Consider the following 23,933-nt stretch of genomic DNA (forward strand, 5'->3'; position numbering starts at 1 on the left):
TAATTTTTAATGATGCTGTGATTATTGATTTATGGTATTTTTATGGTGAACAAAACAAGTCCAGGTGGGAGGGGGGGGAAAAAAAATAAAAAAGGTATCGATATTTTTTCAAAAAAGGGGTTTTTAAGGGGGGGGCATACTTTTTTTTGCGAGCTTACGCGCCCAAAATCTGCCCCCCCTTAAACAAAAGCCCTCATACGCCCCTGATATAAGAAGAATATTCACCGCAGTGATCCTAGAATCATTGACACAGTTTACATTATCGATACACTAAACGGATTTATAACTATTGAAAACACAAAAAACTGCCAGATTCGAGAATTCCGCACATGCGTAGACGAGAAGTTCACTGTATTTAAAACTAGTTTTTTCAACTCTTTTCTGTACAGATGAACAGGGTGAACTCAGAAATCAACAGGGGCGCAACATAGACTTTACTTATGCAGTGTGAGTTCGTGTAACACTCACCAACCAATGAGAAAACGAAAAAGTTCTATCTGCACCCCGCGACCTGAACATCCTGATCTCTTAAATAACCTGAAAAAAATATTTCACTTTATTTCACTGAGATCATTAGAGTATGAATTTATCAACTCCCTCAGTCTAGAACATCCGATCCTCCCATGGGACCTCTAACTCTAGATCCAAGTCATCAGGAAACACAACTCTAGGAACTCCTTCAATCAATTCATCATAGGTAAGAGGTCGCTCCACCACTCTCCTTGAGAACCTCAAGGCTGCACTCTGCCTCCTGGGTGACGGAACCTCCTCCTCCTTCTCTCCCTCATCCTCCAGAAACACCTCATCCTCCTCATCTACCATCACCACCTCCTCATAGCCATCCTCCTCTGAGGCCCGGAGACACTCTCTCCGAACCCATTCCTAGCTCCGGATGAACCAGGAGAAGGCTGGGATGGAGAGACACCTAGCGGCTCCTCAGCAGTAGAACCAGCTGCACTCTCCTTCAGACTCCTCATCCTCATCCTCTTCAACTTGCTAGGCCTTGGGTCCGTCTTTCTCTTCACACCAGTCCTCACCTTAGGGGCAGGTAGAGCAGGAACTTCCCCCTTCCACTTAGTCCTCTCTTCATACTCCCAATCAGTCGATAGCTTAGTCAACCTGGCAACTCTCATCATCCTCACCTTCAACTCCTCCTCCAAAGAATGGAGTACTGCAAACTTCAGCCTCTTCTCAGTCTCATCTACAGCCTTCTCATCCAAAATCCTCCGATAGCAGAGACGCATCGCATCATACAGGCCTCCGTGAAGCCTCTGGAAACCTGTATCCTTCTCCATTCTCATGAAGAACTTGCACAGCTCCCGAGGATTCATCCTAGCCCATTCAAGGAGTGACCATCTCTGGCATCTACCGATCTCCTTGCTCTTCACCCTGCTCATATCCATCTCTAGGAGAGGGATCTTAAATCCCTTAGGCCGCTCCAACCCTCTTACACTCTCCACTGGATCCATCCATCCTTGTTTCTCCAGCTCCTCAGGATCCAATCCGAACCTAGAATATTCTTTGTCCTCCTCTCCAGGAACTTCTAACCTCCTTCCCTTGGACCAAGTATACTTGGCCTTGGCGAGGGACTTCATCTGATACAAAAACCACTCCCTGGCCTCCAGTAGAAACCGGCAACCTCCAGAGGTCGGGCTAGGCCATTCTCCCAGAATCTTAGTCCACAGGGTGATCAGAAGAGGAGGGAAATCACACAACTTCTCTCGCTTATTCCTATACCTCAGAGAACGGATCATCTCCTCCCTTGTCTCTGCTTCCTCCTCCGTCTTCTGATGGTACTCCACTCCCTCCAAGGACACCATCAGAAACTCCAAGAACCAGTCCGCAGCTTCCTTCTGATTGCACCTCAGAAACCTGCATAGTACATCTGGATCAGGAAACACATCACTCAGGATCAGTACAGCCAGGATGTTATACGACTTAAAACCAAACTGGATATCCCCTAGTGCGTAACATCTTAGAGACTTCGGGATTGACTGCCATCTTTCACCCCACCAGCCATCTCCAGTGGATACATTCTTGTTCAGAAGCGTTCCAATAACCTGAACACCCATCGCCGTCATATTCCTCAACTGAAATTTATAACCAGCCAGGATAGCCAGGGGCGTGAGGTCTATGAAACCCCTCTCCAGTCTCACCTCCTCCCTGGATATCAACAAGTAAAACTCCACTCCCCGAATGTCTCTCCGGATTGCAAGACCGACAGACACAGGAAGATCACCGAGTAACTCGATGATCTCAGGTTGGATCGTCATCCTCTCCAGAATATACTCCCTACTCTTGTTCCTCCTCAGGTTCAGAGAAATCAAACACGTCCAGGACACTCCATTTCTGAACATAATCTTCCCAGGTAGCTGCTTGAATACGTCCTTGGAGTAGCCTGTCATCAGTTCTGGATCACATTTCCTCTTCAGAACAGCATTCTTAGGATCATTCGTCACCTTTCCGGCCATCCTGAGAGTGTCAAAGTAAGTTGCTTTAACATCTTCAACATCAAAGGATACAATCCTGGTTCCAAAGAGACGCTGATCCGCATCCTGCATCCTATCAATCCATTCCTTCACCTCCAGGATCTCAGATGTAGAAGATACTCCACAGATCAGTTCTCTTACTTCAATCCTATCCAATATCTTCAGGTTTAATCCACGAATCTTCTGATACCTTTCCAGTTCTTCCAGCTTGGGATACTTCTAGGCATCTGTCCTTTTAGTATCCTCAACCAGGAAGTCCAATAGAGGAGCATGTAAAGGCAAGAACTCGTCCAGAGTTAACCTGCTTGGCCAATCCAAACCATCAGGAGAAACCCGGTTGAGATACAAAGACATGTATCTCTCATCTCCTCCAGTGTTAATCCTGTGGGTGCGCCCCGTCACTTCTCCCACCATTTCAATCTTGTTAGCAATCCTGGTCTCGCCCCACACCTTAGGATATTGAGCAGGGATCAACATCCTCATCCTGCTTTCATACTGTATGCTTCTCTCTGCTGACCATCTCTCCTTCACCACCCTCCGGAAGTCCTTCGTCGTTAACAGTCTAAATAAACACATTTTCACTACTTTAATATATTTCATAAAAAAAACCATTAATCATACCAGTGATTAAAACTATAAGTGCTTTGTTTATTAAGATTCTAGCCCCCCCCCCCCCTCTTATGCAGCAAACTTTGGACATCAGTATAATGTTGCTCCTTGGAATCTCTTTGCACAGTCATTAAAAAGATCTGAAGCTTGAGAATTCTCCCATTGCATAAACTATACTGATGTCCCTCACACTCCTTACCACAGTTTGCTCATTTCCCTTGGCTTTCAACGAATACTTGAGAGTAACTTTAGAACCATTAATCCCCTTTACCCTCCCAATTTTCCAATAGATAGACTCCTTAGAGCAGCTAGAATCATTAAACACAAAGCACACAATATCATTAATCACTGGGGTTTGATCAGATCTCAACCATTTAGTAGGTCTCAGATTTAAAAAATGAATATTATCAATAAAACCCTGATACCACTGCTGATAAATGGACCGATTTCTCTCAAGGATCTTAATAAAATTTGAGCTCATTTCCAAATCAATCCCACTCCCCTCCAAAGACCTATAATTATTCTGTCCTAATTTCAACCTATTGGGTGTAATAATCTCATAACCCAGGGCGGTTTCATTGGAACTATTTCCTTTAGCTAAGGGAAGGTTATCAATTGTATTGGATATCCTGGAGGCTGGGTTGGACGGAACCTGGTTGACCAGATTCTATCCCTCCCACTCCTGTGACTCTGGGATGTACTCCATCAGGTTGCAAAACAGTATGGGTTCTCTGGCTGGGAGGAACAGTTCTTGGTTGAACAGAATCCGTAGCTCCCACTCCTACAACAGCACCTCTCATAGATACACCATAATCACTTCTTGTATCCATTCCACTCCGACCTGGGGTGTTAGGAGTATGTGAATCCTGTATCAGGTTTAGCCTAGTAGATCCGAGTCCTGATGACATTAATTATTATATTATAAAGATTTATTCACACACAGAGATATAAATACATATATAAATGGTGCAGTTTAAATTTGTTTAAATAAATTTTTGAAAATACAGGTTTCCAGAAGAAAAAGAGAAAAATATTCAAAATTATGCACAAATAGACAACATTGGTCATTACTCATTACATAACATATTTATCATTTATCAATGACTTCTTAAAACGGTTTAAGTTTGAACTAAAAATTAATCATATGTCGTACTTAAACGATTCTAGATTTATTTATCTTAACGATATTAAGTACAGAATGGAATAATTACTAAATCTCTAGTTTTAAAATTATATTACTTTCTTTAATCTTATGGAATTTACTGGAATGAATGAATATATTATGTATTGTTTTTTTACCAATATTCCAACTATTTAACATGTCCAAAACTGCCTTTAATCCAGGATTGCGGATCAGAGAACGAAACCAATCTGGAGTTTACCGGATACCCCTACCCCCATTATATATATCCTTGCTTAACCCTGCCTACGCTGATAAATTGTAAAGAAGGATTCCTGGAGAATCAGATGAAAGATATTTCTTTATCAGAAAATCCTGGTGAACATGCGATGTATATGCATGCAAAGAGGATATACTATTCATCAGCCTCTATTCGAGGTGTAAATTCAAACATTGAGATATATTGTGAGATTTGTTCTGGATACATTATGCCAGCTCTTCTGTTTGCCATACACATAACAGTTCCTAAGATTATAGAAAATCTGCTCCGGCCGATATTTGGAGGAACTGATTATCACTGTATCATCACCTGCAAAAACACCCCGCACTTGCACAAGATATCCCCGTTCTCGTCTCTTCAGCAATACTTAATAATTGGCAGGGATTAAGATCAATGAATGGTTATCGGGGTGACGAGATCCATGTAGACTATATTAAAATTCCTGGAGCCACAGTTAGAAAACTAGAACACGCCTTCATGGCGGAATACAGTAATGTACACAGAGCTGTAGATATGCTTCTTGTTGGCGGATTGAATGATGTCCTTCGTGGTGCTACAGACTCTGAAATCTGATATCTGCGACTACAGAAACTCTGTAAAATCTATCTCTGCTGGGACTGGAGATATTTATCAAGGAGTTTTACCGCAGCAACCCTCCTATTCCTGATTGATCGAAAAAGACCATAAAAAGAATAGTCAACAACAGACGAGATCTAATGGTTTTCCTCACATCCAATCCAATCATACCAACCCTTCTCGCTCCCTGTTTCAATACATGGGTGACATAAAAACTTCACTGGACCAAAGACTCTCATGGAAGGATGGCTAACACGCAGAATAGAGAGAGACCAAACCCAAGGACATGTTACACCTCGAGGACAATGCTAGGATCAGAATGGGTAAGACATCCGTCGGATATTTCAAGGCAATATACAAAATCACTGAATGTCGGGCCAGATCGAAGAATGAAGGTTTAAAGCTCATTCGTGATGTCATGTTAAATAGTTATGATCTCAGAAAGATTCATGAACCTAATCTCAAACATTTAAAAATTCTGATCTTCTATATATGTGAATAATATTTGAGATATAAGAACTGATTCCAAAGTTAAACTAAAACCCAACCAACCAGTGAATTAATGATACCTGTCATATAAGCTTGAGTTTTACAAGCAATCAATTTATATATTATTTTTTTTTATTTTCTATTTTTACTTTCTCACATAACGGAAATTATCAGGAATCTTTGGGAAAAGTCTTGCTTTTGGTCATTTTTGAATCCATTTTTTCATCAGATGAAAAGTACTTTTTTCGTTTTTTTCTTACTTTTCCAAAATCATATCTTATTTTTTTCCAGACACTCTCTATTACTTTCCTAAAATGATCATCCTAGGTTTTACGTGTACGTCTCATACTTCATATGGAATATATAATCTGAGAAAAACCAAAATTCAAAATATAAAATATTTAAAAAACTAATAAATAAAAAATTCGTAAAAATTGAATTAGAAATGAATCAGTGCTTTGCAATGAGACACCTGGAAACTCAATATTTATCAAGGGAGTTGAGTTTATGCCACAAACTCTGAGTTTCAAATCTCTATATCTTTGCATCCCATTGTCGTAGACCTTAGTTATTTCAAACTATGAATTCTGTTAGATCAAATGACGTAAATTTGAAATATCAAAGGTATACACCATGCGGATTGATAAGATATAGTGATTAGAAGATTTGAGTTTGTGGCAAAAACTCATTTCCTTTACAATTGTTTTCAGATGGGTAAAAATGCTCTGTGTCTGGTTAAAACAGATCCACCTGTACAAATTACTTTAGTTTCTTTGTTTTCAAAAGTCCGAAAAAGTGTGTTTGTCAAAGGAACTTTAATTTATTTCCAACATATAATTTTGTTACAGGTGGATCCGTCTCGACTCTACTGTATCTCACCTCAAGTTCACAGGACGTCAATATGGCTCACTTAATTGGAAACGTATAATTATTTAAACTTTTCTACCTTCTGATTTGTTTATCATTTGCAAATCTCCAATGATTTACGAGACATGTTTAACCTGGAATGATGATTTTAGGAAAGTCAGCAAAGAGTCTTCCTAGAATGATAGGTCTCTAAAATAGTTTTACTTTTTCTTACTGTTTATTGAAGAGCCAGTTGTGAGCCATGATCATAGCAGTGTTGATTTGTGATGTTTTGTTTGATCCTGCAGCCCAGTCCAGTTCATGACTTAGTCCTAGTTACTATAATATACTTTTAGTATTAGTTTTACAAAGTATATGTCTAAAAGTAAAAGAAATATTCGAGAACTGATTTGCAGAAATAAAACTGAGTTTTTGCCACAAACTCAAATTTTTAATCCTGATATCTTTGATATCGTAGACTTTCAAACTATGAATTATGTTAGATCAATTAGAAACATCAAAGGTTTAGACCATCCTGTTGCAAAGATTAAGGGATTAAAAAATTTGAGAACTTAGTTCCTTTAGTAATTTTTTAAATAAAAAAGATTTCTTCTCTTGTGATTTTTGCTTTTTCTTGAATTACATTGGAGTAAGCGTAATTCTTTTCAATAGTTAATTTAACCTGAAACAAAGAGCAAATTAAAACTTCACTTGATTTACATATACATTTAGCCTGTTTTAAACATGATAACATCCCGAAAGATATAAATTGACTTGTAGTCTATTTATTTATACACTCCTAAAAAGTTTGGGACGCATTATTTCTTCTGGAAGCTTCATGGGCTTAGGTCTTCAACCCACATCATGCATCAAAGACATTAGATCTGAATATCCAGAGCAATGGTTACAAAAACCTTGGAAATTCAGGGGTCCATATAATTCCCAAAATAGCTGATTTTCTCGATCCCAAAATAACTTTTTGTCCCCAACTTAAAAAAATGCCCCAAATTGTAAAAAATGCCCCCAATTGTAAAAAAATGCCCCCAATTAAAAAAACATTTTCAAATTCCAGTAACACATTTGCCCCCATTGCACCCCAATTTAAAAAAATGCCCCCAATTAAAATTTTTTTTTCAAATTCCACTAACATATTTGCCCCCATTTGCCCCAAATTTAAAAAAAAATGCCCCCAATTAAAAAAATATTTTCAAATTTCACTAACACATTTGCCCCCATTGCCCCCAATTATAAAAAAATTGCCCCCAATTAAAGACATTTTTTCAAATTCCACTAACACATTTGCCCCCATTTTCCCCCAATTTAAAAAAAAATGCCCCCAATTAAAAAAAAATTTCAAATTCCACTAACNATTTGCCCCCAATTGCCCCCAATTTAAATTTTTTTTAAAAATTCCACAAACACATTTGCTGGGAATGGGAAAAAATGCCCCCAATTTAAAAAACATTTTCAAATTCCACTAACACATTTGCCCCCATTTGCCCCCAATTATAAAAAAATGCCCCTAATTAAAAAAAAACGTTTTTATATTCTACTAACACATTTGCCCCCAATTAGGAAAAAAATGCCCCCAATTAAAAAAACATTTTCAAATTCCACTAACACATTTGCCCCCATTTTAAAAATAAATGTCCCCAATTAAATAAAAATGCCCCCAATTTTTTTTTTAAATTATCATTTAAAACAAAAAATTGCCCCCGTTTAAAAAATTTGCCCCCATTTCTTTCAAATTTTTCAATCCCATATAGAATTGAAAAAGGAATTATATGAACCCCTGTAGAAATTTATAATTTCATTTTTCCCCCAGGACTCCATTTTGGTTTCAAAATATCACTCTCACATTGTTACCAAGAATAAGCATTCTAGTTTCTTTTGAGAACAAAATTACCGAAATTAATTAACATGCTTTGTGTTTTCCTGAAATATGTGTATTGTGTAATGCTATTTAGTTCCAAAATAATAACAAAATTTAAGAATTTAAACAAATTGAAAATAAAAAATAACTAATTTTTTTAAATTCTGAAAAACAACCTTTTCAGCCGTATTTTTAAATTCCTTCAAATCCATGGATATACAATTCATCATGTTAACAATAACCAAACTAATTCACTTTTTCTCTCTTCTCATGAAGATGTGTTATGATCTCAAAAAGTCCTACTGGAAAAACTGTTCTAGATTTACTTTACCATTTGTTAAGATTTAAATTTTATGAGAATGCTTTCTCAAAAATACGTCATTTCGTAAGGAATTAAAAGTTACAATGTGTACAATGTACAATAAACATGGAGACACATAAAAATGTAAACAAAGATAATTGTTGTCAAATAACACCTTCTCTTTGAAAAGTGTTCATTGACGATAACAGCAAAAAAGTAGCTTTCATTCTATTAAAATAATCGCAAACCAATTTATAAAAAAAAAACTAGCCATTTAGGGCGCTTCGGCGCCCATCTTCTATTTTAATTGTGAACTTGTTCTCTTTGTGTGCATCGTAAAACAAAACAAAAAAATTTTCAAAAATTTTATGAAAATCGAATTTTGATGGGAGACAAATATTTGAAATTTTGATTATTCATAAACTTTCCCTGGAGCCCAGTATGTTCCACACAAAATTTGGGCCTGATCGGTTCAGCCGTTTTGACGTTTATTGGATACAGACACCCAGACAAGCTAACTTGTCGGTATTGTCGGTATTAATAAGGTAAACGGTCTTGGTATAGGTTATGATCAAATCGATCTTGGAAACTTACTCTCTAATTGTAAAAGTATACATTTTTATAACGAAAACATTTATTAAGATAATGACCAGAATTTTTAGGAAATTGTTAACTAATCACAAAAATTACTTAACTATTTTTATACATTTTATACAATTTACTTGACAACATTTGTATACTGAGAATATTGTTTAATAAATATAAAGATTTTGCTCATTTTTTTATTGTCGTTATTATGAATCAGGTTTTTTGACAGTTTTTTTGTGGAATTGAGAATAATGAAAATCATAAACATTTATTTTAATTGTTAACCAATATGGTTTTATAATGTTGCAGCGTATACACAATGACGTATAGAAATAATCAACATCAGATCAAAATTTACAATTTTTTTCATTAAAATTTGAGAAGATATATTTATCTTTATCAGACTTTTAATATCAGGTAGATTTAATATTATCCAGCTCGTATTAAGATCAATTTCTTAATATCAAAATGGTTTAGGCTTTTTCATCTAGATTCTAGAGCTCATGATTAGATTTATATCAGGTTCCACTTTAATATTCTCTGATTGAACAACCCCTGAAAAAAATATAAAAATTATTAATTGGTTTTGATTAACTTTTAAAAAAACATTTTAATTTTTTTTTCTAATTTTACCTGAAATATCTTGTGAATATGATTCATCTGTAATCTCCTCAACATCATTAAACTCATCATCTTCATCAACATCAACATCATCAATATCTTCATCATAATCAACAGCAGTGATCTCTACAGGTTCAAACTCAGGTTCAAGACCGCCAAGATCAATGTGATTGCTCCCGTCATCGTTCTCAAACATTCTCATGTCCTCCATCTCGGTCTCGTCGTCAGATGAGAAGTAATTTTGAGTTTCAGATATCAAGGTTTCAACATCTGGTTCCTGGACTAGGTCTTCAGGTCGCTTGTTTTGATTTCTGAACGACACCTGTTTCATTTTCTTTGTTTGAGCATCAATAATAGATTTGGAGGCGCCTTGGCTCTGCATGACTTCTATGGCCTTCTTCCTTCCTGCAATCTGATCTCCTTCCGGAGTAAGGAAGAACTCCCGGATATTCTTACTGTTAGTGATTACACTGCGAACCTTCCAACCCGGAGGAAGGTTGGGTTCCTCGTCCCAGGTATAGTTTTCCTCTCTCCTAGATCTCTGCTCCTCCTCAATCCATAACTTGACTCTATGGAAATCGTCTTCCGTGTAAGTATCCTTCTGTGCACTGATAAAGTCGAGCACAGCCTTGTTAGACTTGAAGATTTCCATCTGAGGAGAAAGAAAGTAGAATTGCCAGTTATCCTTGAGTCTTTCCTTGGAGCGAACCCTCCAACCCTTGGGTAGACGGTCGTTGTCAGTAACCCATCCTTCAGTTTCTAGAGTGCTCCACATCCTGAAGATTGTTTGTGGTTCATAATCCTCCTTGATCATGTACTCTATTGCTGCTCGCCTACTCTGAAACTGTGCTCCGGTCTCTGTGATTACATAATCCGTCCTGATTCCAGCTTTTATGATTGTTCTATACTTCCAACCCGGCGGAAGGTTTTCATCCTCCAGCCAATCATATTTCTGAGGTCGATTTTTCCTAGTTTCAACCTCTAGTCTCGTTTTAATCCTAGCTATATCCTCTTGAGAGTAAAGTGGACTATTGGTCATATAACTTATCACAGCTTTAGTTGAATGAAACATAATGCCCTCTTTAGACAAGTAATAATAGTTTACATCAAACATCCCGTTTGTACTTCCTTCACTTTTCCGAACCTTCCAACCCTCCGGAAGATGATCGTCGTTCTCCCAACCCTCAAATCTCAACTTTTCTCGCATGCTCTCTATAGCCTCGGCCGGGGCGTTCTCGTTGATCATATGCTGGAGGCCGGACCTCCGGCAGGCAAATTGGCAGCCGTCCTCGGAGAGAAAAAAGGTTTTTTTTGTTTTTCCCTCCACAAACCTTACTTTCCACCCAGCAGGCACAGTCTCATCTCCATCCAACCAATCGTATTTCAACTGTCTAGCTTTTTTTCTTTCTGTCTCCAGGTTGGATATGATTTTATCAATATCTTCTTGAGTGTACTCTTCACTAGCTGCCATAAACTCTGTAGCAGCCTTGGTAGATCTGAAAACAACTGCTTTGTTGTTCAGGATCCAGAAGTCTACGTCATAAATGCCATTAGTGCTTCCCTCACTTTTCCGAATTAACCATTTTTCCGGAAGAAATTCAACTTTGCTCCAACCTTCGTGACTTAACATTTCCCGCATTTCTTCAATTTCAGGCTCGGAGAAATTTTCTTTTATCATGTGTTGGAGACATGATCTCCTACAAGCGAATACACTGGAATCTGGAGATAGATAAAACTTCTTCCGAACCTTGCCATCAACAGTTCTTGTTTTCCATCCAGTTGGTACTGTTGGGTCATCTTCTGTCCATTCATACTTGGTGGAGTTCTGTTTAATTGCTTTGGTTTGGTTCTCATACAATGCACGAATATTTTCCAACTCGGTCTCTTTATACGCGCTATTGTTCTCCATTTCTTCAAGGACAGACTCCAAGGTTTCAAAAACTTCTCCAGCTTCTGAGAGGAACACCATATCACTTTCATTCTCGACCTTGAGCATTTTCCATCCTTTTGGTAGGATACTGTTATCCTCCCAACCCTCGTGCTTCAAGTTCTTTCTCATCTCTTCTATCACAGTTTTATCACACCCGTCTTTAATCAAATGTATCAATGCCTGTAATCGAGTCTCGAACCTAGAACCATCCGGAGCAACTATACAACTGTTCCCTTCCGCTGCGGATAGTTTCCATCCAGTTGGAAGAGTAGATTGTTTTGTTCCTCCATATTTATCCATCCTAATCTTCCTTCTTTCCTCTGCTATAAGAGTACCGAGCTTACTAACATCCTCCTCGGAGTATAGCGGAGAGTTGTGCATCAAGTTCTGTGCTGCTCTAGTAGACCGGAGGAACTGATAGTCTGGAGTTAGATAATTAAAGGTTGCTTCCTCCTCCTTGTGTTTGTCTGGTTTAAGCAACCATCCATCTGGTAGCATTGGTTCTATTTCCCAACCTTCCAGAAGCAATCCGTTCTTCATCTTCTCGACAGCATCGTTAGGAAATATGTTAACTTTTGCCATATACTTCAAGGAATCTATTCTTGAGGAACAAAATCTTCCGTCTGGTGAGAGATACCGTTTACTCTTTACAATCTTTCCAAAGGAGTTGACAGTTATCATTGTTGTCTTCCATCCGTCAGGAACAGACGGATCATTTTCATTCCAATCATACTGTGTCTTAGTTGGAGTATCTCCAGAGCAGCGGAACTTACAGATTTCATCCTTGGAGTACATTCCACAGTTGCTGATGAACTCCATGGCGGATTTCTTGCCACGGAACATTTTACCCTCCGGAGACATATACCACTGCATGGGAATAACTCCATTTTTAGTTTTCATGTCAGTCGTTCTACATTTCCAACCTGCCGGTAGGTCAGGATCATTGTCGACCCATTTAATTTTAAACCCGCTTTCCATTTTTTTAATATCTTCCGGTGTGAACTCCCCTTTCTTCATGTACTCCACAGCTTGCTTTCTACCGGAGTAACTACTGCCATCTGGAGCAAGGAAGAAATGTCGTTCTAATCCATTAGTGCACACAACCGTTCTATACTTCCAACCCTTAGGTAGAGTATCCTTACACTCCAACCAATCATATTTGTCCGGGCACAACTTTTTAGCCTCAGCATTCACTTTCATCTCCAGCTTGGCCACATCCTGAGGATGGTACTGGTCCGGTCTGGTTAGCATGTATTTTACCGCGGATTTAGTTGAATCAAATTGCTGGAACGTGTCTGCTAGATAATGGTAGCTAGCTGTAGCTTCATTGATCTTATCCTTTCTAGGTTTCATAAACCAATTATTCGGCAACTTATCATCTTGTCTCCAGCCATCCATGATCAAACCACCCTTCATGATTTCTATATCTTCAGCTGTAAATATTCCTTCCCTAGCCATATACTTGAGAGCATCAATCCTGTTGGAGCAATAACGTCCGTCCGGAGCTAGGAATCGCATACTTGGGACGATTTTACCAAATGAGTTCATCTGTATCACAGTAGACTTCCAACCTGGAGGAATATTGGGATCATCTTCCAACCAATCATATTCCTTACTGAACTTTTTCTCTGCAGCAGGTTTACTCTTGAAGTTTCGAATATCTTCGTTAGAATAATCCTGACTTGATTCGAGAAACTTGAGAGCAGATTTCCGTCCTCGGAATATTTTTCCTTCTGGAGATCTAAACCATTGCATTTGTGTGATACCTGCTTTAGTTTTAATATCTGTAATCCTCGTCTTCCAGCCTTCCGGCATTGTGGGATCATCCTCACCCCAGAACACCTTAAGCCCGCTCTGCATCAGCTCCATATCCTCAACAGAGTACTCGTTAGACGACTCCATGTGCTCCAGAGCAGCTTTACGTCCTGCAAAGAAAATCCCAGTGGGAGATGTAATGTGTTTTACGTTCTGTCCACCTTTGTTTGTGTACTCTTTAGTTTTCCAACCTTCAGGGACTGATGTATCATCGTCAACCCAACCTTCGTCCTTGGCCATCGCCGGTCCATCCTTGGAGTCTGACAAAGATGCCCGAGAATTTTTGCGTCCTGTCTTGGTTGGAGTGGATTTTCTGCTTGAAGTCTTTCTAATCCGGAGTTTTGGAACAAACTCCATATCCTGATCATCATCATCTTCATCATTCTTTTCAATCTTGAAACAAGTTTCTGAATCTTCATCATAGTCGCTCATAGCTTCCTCTTTAATGTCTTCGTCCTCCTTTTTGATCTTTTTCGTAATTTCCTTAGATTCCGGAACATATTTCCGTTTTGCTGATCCGTCCTCTCCATCCATCCCCCATCCCTCCATCTTGACATCCATCTGTTCCATATCCTCTTCATACCCTGACAAATCCAAGTATCAAAATCATATGTACAAAACCAGATCTGGTAAGTTGTCCAAAAAAGTGTAAATTTGTAAAATATATTTAAAGAAACTGTAAGCGTAATTTAAAGTGACCCTCCATGCAAAGATGGCTATGTACCACTTTAGAAATGATTAATTCTAATAATTCCTTTATGTTTTCCTTCAGTAGAAATACGCAAGTCACTTTTGTAAAGAACCCACAATTGAAAATACTCACTTTTCAAAATTATAAACATTGATATCTAACTCATACTAGATCAGACAAGCTATAGAGGATACCGTTGTGAATCGGACATTGCCATTTTTGCATTGATGGTCACTTGAAATAACGATTACAGTCCCTTTAACAGTCTGTATTTTTCTTACCTCCTTCCATAATTTCTATCTCTTCGTCCGTATAAAGTCCTTCCTTGACCATATACTTTATTGCTTCATCCCTACTGGAGCAAAATCTCCCGTCTGGAGCCATAAATCGTTTACTCTGAACCAGCTTTCCAAAACTATTCATCGTGATGACAGTAGTTAACCAACCTAAATATTATAATATTAAACCTAGATAATAAAAATATTAAACCTAGATAATAAAAATAATAAACCTAGACATTGTAATAATACACCTAGATACATCATAACATTAAGCATATATATTAAAATATTAAACCTAAATATTGAAAAAGTTAACTTGGATTTTATAATATTAAACCTGTATTTTATAATTGTAAATCTATATATTGTAATAATGCAAAGAAACTTTAAAAGACTAAGTCTAAAATCCTTTGTTATAATTATTCCTTATACTCTGCACTGTTGCATGGACTTTCCGCCAAAAGCTTTAAAACACACACAAAAGAAATTTTCAAAAAGTTTGTAAAATGTATTTTTTTAGATTTGTATAAATCCTTTACCTGGAGGAACTGATGTATCCTCGCCCCAGGTATAGTTCGTCTTCTTATTCTCCGGGATAACGAACTTGAACCTGCGTATCTCTAGGGTAGAGTATTGACCACTGCTCTGAATCTCCTCTAGAGCTGATTTCCGTCCTCGGTACATTTTCCCATCAGGGCTGAGAAACCATTGCATAGGAACCTTCCCGGTCCTCGTGTTGATCTCGGAGGATCTAGTTTTCCAACCCGGAGGCAGGGTAGGATCCTCCTCTGTCCAAACAATTTTACAACCACTCTCCATCCTCCGAATATCGTCCGGACTCCCTCCACCAGTCTTTAGATATTCAAGTGCCTGCTTTCGTCCTTAAATATACAGAATCAAATAATGCTGGTTTTCCTTGATAACCATTTAAAATAAAATGTACGTGATAACCTAAAATGTACAATAAATTATTACATTTTTTGATTCATTCTAAACTTATTCGACCAAATTTAGAAAGATTTAGACCAAATTTGGATAATTTTTATTGATTTATTTTGTACATCTACAAGTTTGAGTAAAAGGTTCCAATTTACAAAATGTTTTTAAACATATCTTGCTCATATTTCATTATGTGTATTTCTTGTATAAATTATTTGCTATTTATATTTTTAAATGAATTTAATTAAATACTCAAGTTTTGCTGACTTTTTTTAACTGCCTATTAAAGCAATCCAAGCTATATTACGAGTATTTCAAACCTGAGAAACTGCTCCCGTCCGGAGAAAGAAAGAATTCTCGATCCAACCCGTTAGTGCAATGCACAACCCGTATCTTCCAACCATCAGGAACAGATTCATTTCCTTCCATCCAGTCGTATTTATCTGGACGGAGTTTCTTTCCTTCATCCTTAGTTAACTTCAGCAGATTATCAATATCATCCTTAATACAAAAAATAAGTTAACTATTTAACTAAGAAGTAAGGACTAGAGGGGATTAAATGTCGTCTTCGAGATTCGTCAATTTTTATAATATTACATATTTTACAGTGTACGCCTCAAGAAGCTAAGAAAGTTTCATAAAGTCTGAATGTTTAAAAATATGTCTGAATGTCTGTTAATTTGTCAGTAATTATATGAATTAGTCTGAATTCTGTGTATAAATCAAAAATTGTTTTTATATGTCTAAGATCTTTGAATGTTTTATTACATCTGAATAAGATAATATAATTATATAAGTATTTATTTAGATAAACAGGAATGCTTCTGCTGCTATTGTAGATCTATGATGCTGCATATCTGCATATTTACCTGGTTATATCTAGGATCTGCGGACAGGAATGCTACTGCTGCTTTAGTAGATCTATGATGCGACATATCTGCATATTTACCGGGTTATATCTAGGATCTGCGGACAGGAATTCTACTGCTGCTTTAATAGATCTACGATGCGACATATCTGTATATTTACCTGGTTATATCTAATATCTGCTGACAGGAATGCTTCTGCTGCTATTGTAGATCTATAATGCGACATATCTGCATATTTACCGGGTTATATCTAGGATCTGCTGTCAGGAATGCTACTGCTGCTTTAGTAGATCTATGATGCGATGCTGCATATCTGCATATTTACCTGATTATATCTAGGATCTGCTGTCAGGAATGCTACTGCTGCTTTAGTAGATCTATGATGCCGCATATCTGCATATTTACTTGATTATATCTAGGATCTGCTGACAGGAATGCTACTGCTGCTATTGTAGATCTATGATGCTACATATCTACATATTTACCTGGTTATATCTAGGATCTGCTGACAGGAAAGCTACTGCTGCTTTAGTAGATCTATGATGCTGCATAACTGCATATTTACCTGATTATATCTAGGATCTGCTGACAGGAATGCTACTGCTGCTTTAGTAGATCTATGATGCTGCATATCTGCATATTTACCTGATCATATCTAGGATCTGCTGACAGGAATGCTACTGCTGCTTTAGTAGATCTATGATGCTGCATATCTGCTGACAAATAGTTGTAATGAGCTTCCTTTCTCTTTCCTCGACATCGGTCAGGTTTCATAAACCAATCCTGATGTTAACATGTTATTAAATCAATAGATAATCTGAACTTTTTGTTAAAACTACTTTGAGATGGAGACGTTTGAGATTTTTTTCAGTTTTTTTTATCTTTTTTAAAGAAGGAATTAAAATGTTTCCTAATCTTAAGTGCCAAACAAAAATTACAGCCTTTGTGTCTACCTATTTTCATAATAAATGTACTATCAAAAGACCAATCATTTCGTGAAAAAAAAATGAACAAACTAACAGAAACGAAATTTTAAAGAATAATATACCTGAGGTAAAAACGGACTACTCAACCATCCGTCAGATATTAATCCTTCTCTCATTGTGTGCAATTCTTCCCGGTTCATTTCTTCTTCTTTCATTAGGTACTTGATAGCTTCAACACGGCTCGTACAAAACCTGACAAATGAATATTGAATATGAATAGAAATCAATTTGTCAAAATACTGGAACATATTCTTTTTTTTTAATTCACCAAATTTTTTATTCTTAAATCTTGATTTTCTCCGAAGTAAGAAACTGATGTGGAAGATGAAAACTTTTAACGGAGCTGAACAAGTTTAACTGATTTTTTACCCAGTGGGAAGATGCAAATAAAATATTTTTTTTAATTAAACTGAGCTGGGAACTTTAAAATGGTGGATATTAGGATTAATGCTTAATCCTCTCTTTTTGCTAATCTCGAGACTAATATAATCTCGAGATTATGTTAGTCTTGAGATTAGTTATTTAGATCAATAAATTTTATTCTGGGAACGCCAGATTTGTTCGTTTTCTAAAGGTCCCAGCTCTGATCTCTGATTTGTAAAATCTTCTAAAATTGGATCAATGAAATATCCCTCGAGATTGAGTTTAACTTATTTCACTCCATCCCTTTAAAAGTTTCCTGCTCAGACAACCAATTTACTTAATATAAATCCTAACCTGCCGTCTGGAGCCAGAAAGCGAGTGCTCTCAACAATTTTCCCAAAAGAATTCATATTAATGATTGCACTCCGCCATCCTGGCGGTATTGTTGGGTCGTCTTCTCTCCAGTTATACTCGGCACTGAACTTCTTGACAGGTACTGGCACGCTTTTAAATTTGCGGATTTCCTCATCAGCAAAGCTGGAAGGGTCATTCTAAATTCGGACAAAAACTAATCATTTACAAATTTGTATTAGCGCATTTCTTTCTACGCTTTTTTGCACAAGTTAAATTTTTATTTCTGTTAAGAATCTAATAAATAATTTTAGAATTAAATTACCTTAATTGCTTTTAATATGGCTTTCTTCCCTCGAAACATTTTGCCTGAAGGGGAGAGAAACCATTCCATATTTGTGATCCCATTCTGAAAATAGTTTATTAAGGAAACTTATTAACTAATAATTATATCCAATGGCATGCAAAGATTCAAGACCAGTGTAGAGATAGATAATCCAACGCAGATATGACAAAATATGTAGTAATATTCTTAGTTCTTTAGGTTCTATAACTCTTTTTCAACAGTGAGATCCAGAAGACTGTGGAATAGAAAGACGACATTAAAGAAAAAGTTAGTGTATTTGATGTTGTTACAAAGCAAATGGTTTACAAGTAAATTTTTAAATCCTCCATGAAGTAAAATGGGTCTGTTTACACTGCACAATTTCTGTATCATTGGACTATTTAGAGTCAAAACTTGAGTCTAAATGTCGTCTTTTTATTCCAGAGGTTTATGGTACCCACTGTATATACTCTTAATATTTATTGGTGACATTTCATCTACTTAGATCTCATAATGTAGAAAATTCTGAAAGAGTGATATTTAATAATGGATTTGACAAACATTTTACAAAAGAGGGAAGCTTAAAATCATTACATAAATTGCAATCCTCAAAGGGACTGTAAAGGTAAAACGAACGGGGGTAAAGGCTGAAACCTAAGCATTTCAGGAGTTATCGAGACCCCTTAGAGTTCTATCTGATGTTCCTGTCTCGAAAAATTGATTAAAAACTGTGTCAAATTTATACGAAAATTTAAATATATAGAATTTGTAAATAACCGACACATGGTTGATGTTAAAAATCATAGAACTTTAAACTTGGAAAAATTTAATTCTTACATTTGTTTTAATTTTTGTAGATCTAGTTTTCCAACCGGGGGGAACAGAGGGATGGTTCTCCAGCCACCTAATCTTTAACCTGCTCTGCATCTGCACAATGTCGTCGTCAGAGAACCCCTGCCCTTTCATCCACTCCATGGCAGCTCGTCTTAAAAAAAGGATCCAATAAATTACTTAATTGATGATTAATCAACAGAATAGACGACCGTCGACCAAGGAAAAAATTAGGTCAAATAGTCGCCAAAATGAAAAAGAATTAAATATTAAAAATGATAAAAATTGGCCAAATTTGTAATTTATCCCTTTTCTCTCCTTGACCTTTACTCACCTTCCTGGGAAGAAAACTCCTGAAGGACTTTTCACATGTTCCAACTTTTGTCCGTTCTTTGTCAAGAACTCTCTAATAGTCCAACCCTGGAATATAATAATTTAGGTACACTCAGACACGACCTACAGGAAAAGTGTTTTCTTATGTCCTCACCGTCCTTTTCGTATCCCTTCCATATTTTAACCATGATCCCTTTCATATCCTAACCATATCACATCTCTATCCTAACCATGTATCCCATAGCCCCTTCATATCCTAACCATATCACATCTCTATCCTAACCATGTATCCCCTAACCCCTTCCTATCCTAACCATATCACACCCCCCTTTCTCCCATCCTTACCCTCCCCCCGATCTAATCCTCCGATACTGCGTGCTCTAGGTTACCTCCGGAACTGATGGATCTGGTTTCCACTCCGCGTCCTCTCCTCCTGGTATATCTCCTGAACTGAGGTCGGAGTCATCAACCTCCACATCCTCTTCATCCTCTATCTACAGATATAAACGGTTTACTTAAGTATCATGCAGGATTATCATACGAGCCACATTAAAGCCCCCTCCCCTCCCCATATTTGATTGCCAATATCAAGACAGAGAGAATTATAGAAAATTATCAAAGTAGAATTACAATAGAAAAATAGTTTAATAATTTATTATAGAATGACACCCTTCCCCCCCCCCCTTTTGTTTGTCATACCTGAAATGCTCCATAGATTCCCTCTTCCATATTAGAATCCTCATTATATGAGTCTGATGGATCCAGGACGGATTCCATAAAACTATCCTCGGAGTTATACTCCGACTCCATCCTTCTCGAGATATACACTCCACCACTGAGAATTCTAACCTTGATTAATGATTATTCATTGTATCGTCTGAAACCAGAAATTAATATTAAACATCGAGATATTTAGTTTCAATAAATTACATTAGACCAGTTAGCTGAAACCAGATATTTAAATGCTTCACAAGAAGAACAATTTCATCATGAGAGGTTTAATAATTGTATATTTTATCATATCAATTTATTTGTCCATCTATTTATCATTGAATATCCATATTTTCTCCACTGGTTCCAAAATTTAGTGTTTTGAAAAGTTCGAGTATTTCCATAATAAGTCATTATGTACCTATAGGATGAGACTTTACGAGACGACTGTAGGGAATTTATACTGTCTTTTTTATATTTATGATTCACTGCAACTATAAAATTGTTTTTCTTTCTATGCTATCAATGCTATCATAAAAAGTACATTAAAAAAAACAAAATTCAAGCAGAAAACTTAATTTTACTCGGAGAATGTCAAATTTAAAGAGTTTTTGGTCGTCTTTAGAGCCTCATCCTTTGTATGTAACCCTGTATATTATATACCTTTCCTTACGCAATATCTAATAAAGAACAACTATAGTAAAAAAACATGGATTAAGTCTCATATTTTCAGTTTTTTTAAAGATAACTTTCAACATAGAAATTTTAGGCTAAGATATATATTACTAACCTAACACAAACAGCCCATGCCCACATGCTCGTGTTAAATGTGGTTACACAATATTCAATGTTTACCAGTGTTCTGTACGGTGATAGGGAAGGATTAGTAGGTAAGAGCTACACGGGCACTATCATCACTGTTAATAGTTACAAGGGGTAGAGAGGATCACCTTTGGTTGGAAGGAGAGGGAAGGGGGGGGGGCTTCACAATTAAAAGTCATAAAGTTTAAAAGAATAAAGCACAGGACAATTAATTTCGATGTTATAAACAAGGTTTGGTTGCTAACTATGCTATCTATGTTTGTCGAGAAAAAAGGAAAAATAATAGTAATTTTAAAAAAAATAGATGATAAATGATAAGACAAATTTTTTTCAGAAAAAAAATAAAAAGGTTAAGCTATAAAGAAAAAAAAAGATGCTGAGTAGGTTTGTGGAGTAAGAAAAGAAGGATTAGTAATAAAAATCAATATATTTTAGCAGAAAGGAAGATACGAAAGATTAGTTATAAATATAAAAATGATAAACAGTTTTTTTATAAGGAAAAGATACTAAGATTTAGTTATTAAGAAAAGAAAGATAATGAGAAAGTTTTCGTCAGAAGTGAAAGATAAGGATTAGAAATAAAGAAATTAAAATAAATAAGTATATTTGAGCAGAAAAAAAAGATTCGAAGGTTTAGTAATTAAGAAAAGAAAGATGATAAATAGGTTTATAAAGAAAAGATGACAAGGTTTAGTTATTAAGAAAAGAAAATAGGTTTATAAAGAAAAGATGACAAGGTTTAGTTATTAAGAAAAGAATGATGATAAATAGGTTTATAAAGAAAAGATGACAAGGTTTAGTTATAATGAAAAGAAAGATGAGAAGAAAAGTGGTTTCCAGAAATGTTTAATAAGAGATAAATATATCTATTGGTTTTGTCTGAATAAGGTATAAGGAGTAAAATCTGTAGGGAGGGGAGGAGTAGGAGGAGAAGAAGGAAAATTAGGACCAGGAAAACAAGAGAAAGCTCTAAACATGTGTTGTATATATTGATATTGAGACTAAACAAAATTAGTGGGAACACGGAGAGGATGATAAAAGGTTTCGTTTGGTCACAAGATACGGTTCTTAGATTATTTAAATATCTTCTTAGTACTCATGGATTAAAGGATCAGGTTCTAAACACGCTAAACTTGATTACTTCAGATATAATTCTAGGTTGGGTTCACAATACTCTCTTCGCTGTTCACACTCACATAATATTGATCTAAGTTGAAGTTGTGTAGGATAGTGTGTATAGAGAACTGTATCCAGGTTGTGTAAGATAGTGTGAATAGAGAACTGTATCCAGGTTTCGTAGGATAGTGTGCATAGATAACTGTATCCAGGTTGTGTAGGATAGCGTGAATAGAGCACTGTATCCAGGTTAAGTAGGATAGTGTGTATAGTAACTGTATCCAGGTTGTGTAGGATGGTGTGCATAGAGAACTGTATCCAGGTTGTATACGATGGTGTGCATAGAGAATTGTATCCAGGTTGTGTACGATGGTGTGCATAGAGAACTGTATCCAGATTGTGAAGGATAGTGTGTATAGAGAACTGTATTTAGGTTGTATAGGATGGTGAGTATTTATAACTGTATCCAGGTTGTGTAGGATGGTGTGTATAGGAAACTGTATCCAAGTTGTGTAGGATACTGTATATATAGAGAACTGTATCCAGGTTAAGTAGGATAGTGTGTATAGAGCACTGTATCCAGGTTGTGTAAGATGGTGTGTATAGAGAACTGTATACAGGTTGTGTAGGATGGTATGTATAGAGAACTGTATCCAGGTTGTGTAGGATGGTGTGTATAGAGAACTGTATCCAGGTTAAGTAGGGTGGTGTGTATAGAGAACTGTATTTAGGTTGTGTAGGATGGTGTGTATATAGAACTGAATCCAGGTTGTGTAGGATGGTGTGTATAGAGAACTGTATCCAGGTTGTGGAGGATGGTGTGTCAAGAGAACTGAATCCAGGTTGTGTAGGATGGTGTGTATAGAGAACTGTATCCAGGTTAAGTAGGGTGGTGTGTATAGAGAACTGTATTTAGGTTGTGTAGGATGGTGTGTATATAGAACTGAATCCAGGTTGTGTAGGATGGTGTGTATAGAGAATTGTATCCAGGTTAAGTAGGATGGTGTGTATAGAGGAGTGGGTCTATGAGCTACGGCCGAACAAGGTTTGATAACCCCAGCTCAGCCTGCAGCTGCAGCTGCTGTCCAGGCAGGCGGAGAGAGAGCAACTAAACCCAGAGTCCGCGGACTGCAGGACAAGGTTCTAGCGTCTCCTCTCCTACATCTCTACAGGGTTCCCGTCATTCTAATCAATAATCCTTCCTCCTACTCCCTCCACTTACTCTACTACAAGGTTGGAACGTCTTCTCAACCTACTCCGCTCTACTAGCAACGACAAGAGAAGAAGATTAAGGTTTCTGATTACTCCGGATGTCTGGTGAGGTTGGGAGAGAAGGAATCCTAGTCACGGTACCTGCTCAGATTCTCCAGGTTTACTTCCACATAACTATACACAGACTCTGGGATAATATATCAATTCAAGGAACTCGGATACAAGAGACCAGAAGAATTAGATGGCGACCAGACAAGACAAGGGGACAGAAGGGAAGGGGGGATGTCTAATTAACTATTAATTTGATTTTATCAATGAGGAATTAAAAAGCATGAAATCAAGACCAATAGAACCAGAGAATAATTAAACTATATAGCAAACATTGGACACTTCTACAAGATATTTTATAAATCATTTCTATGAAAACAATCAAACTAAAAGCTGAAATCGTGAAGTCTTAAAAAAAAACATCTGTATAAATTTATATTAGCGGAAAAACTTGATGATCACGACAAATTTGCCATTAATTCAAAATTACTTTTCCGCTTATTATTTCAATTTGATTT

At 36.8% G+C, this 23,933-nt stretch overlaps 1 protein-coding gene across 4 annotated transcripts; it reads right to left on the bottom strand.

The window, feature by feature from the left end:
* Window positions 1-9,199: 9,199 nt before the first annotated feature.
* Window positions 9,200-20,394, bottom strand: LOC111711458 (uncharacterized). 4 transcript variants are annotated; one of them, XM_023485829.1, is made up of 14 exons: window positions 20,206-20,394; window positions 19,896-20,000; window positions 19,508-19,593; window positions 19,180-19,327; window positions 18,343-18,426; window positions 18,021-18,217; window positions 17,366-17,495; window positions 17,031-17,100; window positions 16,883-16,950; window positions 15,769-15,949; window positions 15,049-15,390; window positions 14,510-14,674; window positions 9,805-14,121; window positions 9,200-9,726 (listed from the first exon to the last, which is right to left on the bottom strand). In XM_023485829.1, exons 1-14 carry the CDS (start codon window positions 20,314-20,316, stop codon window positions 9,659-9,661), a joined length of 6,072 nt encoding a protein of 2,023 aa, XP_023341597.1. In that variant the 5' UTR covers window positions 20,317-20,394; the 3' UTR covers window positions 9,200-9,658. The 4 variants fall into 4 exon arrangements, with proteins under 4 accessions (XP_023341597.1, XP_023341596.1, XP_023341598.1 ...); XM_023485828.1 differs by lacking the exon at window positions 16,883-16,950 and having other exon boundaries at window positions 16,963-17,100; XM_023485830.1 differs by lacking the exons at window positions 16,883-16,950; window positions 17,031-17,100; window positions 17,366-17,495; ... (4 more) ...; window positions 19,896-20,000; window positions 20,206-20,394 and adding an exon at window positions 16,643-16,735.
* Between the last annotated feature and the right edge of the window lie 3,539 nt (window positions 20,395-23,933).

The sequence above is a fragment of the Eurytemora carolleeae genome, unplaced genomic scaffold, assembly GCF_000591075.1.
Source record: "Eurytemora carolleeae unplaced genomic scaffold, Eaff_2.0 scaffold1166, whole genome shotgun sequence".
NCBI classification, from domain to species: Eukaryota; Metazoa; Arthropoda; class Copepoda; order Calanoida; family Temoridae; genus Eurytemora; species Eurytemora carolleeae.

What these genes read in the sequence shown, in the direction of transcription:
- LOC111711458 (XM_023485829.1), bottom strand. Translation starts at nt 20,316, where the DNA reads ATGGAGTCGGAGTATAACTCCGAGGATAGTTTTATGGAATCCGTCCTG. An exon ending in CAGATCCATCAGTTCCGGAG is followed by an intron (nt 19,594 to 19,895) that starts GTAACCTAGAGC and finishes ATTATATTCCAG; the next exon opens with GGTTGGACTATTAGAGAGTT. An exon ending in GGATACATCAGTTCCTCCAG is followed by an intron (nt 14,675 to 15,048) that starts GTAAAGGATTTA and finishes TATAATATTTAG; the next exon opens with GTTGGTTAACTACTGTCATC.